The 1,624-nt window shown below is 44.5% G+C and overlaps 1 protein-coding gene across 1 annotated transcript in view; it reads left to right on the top strand.

Moving 5' to 3' along the window:
• OSR1 (odd-skipped related transciption factor 1) overlaps positions 1-1,357 on the top strand; it is a 7,587-nt gene extending 6,230 nt beyond the window's left edge. Inside the window, exons 3-4 of the mRNA XM_009322375.1 lie at positions 3-346; positions 910-1,357. Of these exons, the coding sequence (XP_009320650.1) occupies positions 3-346; positions 910-1,045 (480 nt within the window). The 3' untranslated portion in view covers positions 1,046-1,357. The remainder of the gene's footprint in view (positions 1-2; positions 347-909) is intronic.
• The last annotated feature ends 267 nt before the right edge of the window (positions 1,358-1,624 follow it).

Below are 1,624 nucleotides of genomic sequence, written 5' to 3'. Positions count from 1 at the left end.
CCACCAATGTGACCCTCAAAGCCAAACCCCGCTTTGACTTTGCCAACTTAGCAGTGGCTGCCACACAAGAGGACCATTCTAAACTGGGACAGGCAGACAGTCAGGGCTCCACCCCAGGGCTGGGGTCTTTGCTTGAGGTGACTAAACTCTCTCCAGAGAAGAAACCCACACGGGGAAGGTTACCATCCAAAACCAAGAAGGAGTTCGTGTGTAAATTTTGTGGCAGGCATTTCACCAAGTCCTACAACCTTTTGATCCATGAAAGAACCCACACCGATGAACGGCCCTACACATGTGACATTTGCCACAAGGCCTTCAGAAGACAGGATCACCTGAGGGATCACAGGTAACGATTATTCTTCTCCTGTCCTTTTTTCCCTGTGTATCCGTACTCTCCTGGTTACCTACTTACACTCATGAAGGTGCTTGTAAGAAAAGTCATGTCCCTGGCCAGCCGGCAATGTTCCCTCTAGGTTTTCCTTTGCCCACTGCTGGTGGAGAAGCCCAGATAACTCACTCCAGACGACAGGCCTTTTGTTGTACTCACTCACCCTGCAAAAATGACTTGCACAGCCTCCTTCTTAGCTTCCACGGACGTTTTCACCCTCTGTTTGCATCATCTTGTGTCCTCTGCCTTTGTGATCATTCAGAAGTGTCATGACGACACACAGCCTGGTGACCTCAAAGTTATAGAGAAGCTTTTTATCCTAAGAAAGTCACCCTTGTAAGCCTCTGACACCCCCCTCTTTTCTTGCACACACACATACGAATCGTCGCCCGAGTGCTGCACTCCAGCACTCTTGGTCTCAGCAGTAGGTGTAAAAAGCGCCAGCGTGTTCTCCATCAGGTAGATCACTGCTGAGTTCAGGCCGGTTATTTCTGACGTCTCGATTGTTTTTCTCTCCCTAGATATATTCATTCTAAAGAAAAGCCTTTTAAGTGTCAAGAATGCGGGAAAGGATTTTGCCAGTCCAGAACGCTAGCTGTCCACAAGACACTGCACACGCAAGTAAAGGAACTGAAACCTGCCAAACTTAAGTGCTGAATCTCCAACTTCTATGAACTTTTCCTCCCCTTCAGACTTTACACCAAAACCAGAGCAGAAACAAAACTTTCAGGATGGGAGCACTGAACTTTGTGTTTTGTTTTTGTTTGTACTTTAAAAAGAGCAAAATCTACCCCCCCCTCCCCCCAGCAACTAACTTCCTAAGTCGTGGGTGAAAAGATTATTTTGCATTTAAAATATAAATGAATGATGCAGAGAGTGCTAGCTGACTTGTGTGGCTTTGATAAACTTTATGCCAAAAGGTGGTGCTCACGTGTTGGACAGGAATCTCTTTAAAACCAAAGAAAAACCCACAAGCCCCCCCCCAATCCCAACAAAAAAAACCCCAAATCGTAGCTTCCAAAAGTATTACTTAAAAAAAAAAAACAACCTCTTATTTTATACTTTTTTTTGACTGTATAAAGCTTCTTATTTTTACACTTCAGGAAATACAGAGTATTCCGGAAGACGATTAAGAACTGAAATGGTGGTTTCTCATCACAGCACCATTAGGACAAGGAGAAGGGCAACTTGCAAATCTCATTTGCTAGTTTGTTTTCTTAAAAGGAGAAGAAAAAT

Source organism: Pygoscelis adeliae, unplaced genomic scaffold, assembly GCF_000699105.1.
Source record: "Pygoscelis adeliae isolate BGI_AS28 unplaced genomic scaffold, ASM69910v1 Scaffold354, whole genome shotgun sequence".
NCBI classification, from domain to species: Eukaryota; Metazoa; Chordata; class Aves; order Sphenisciformes; family Spheniscidae; genus Pygoscelis; species Pygoscelis adeliae.
The sequence above is the reverse complement of the archived record's forward strand: the minus strand, read 5'-3'. Positions and strand labels throughout refer to the sequence as shown.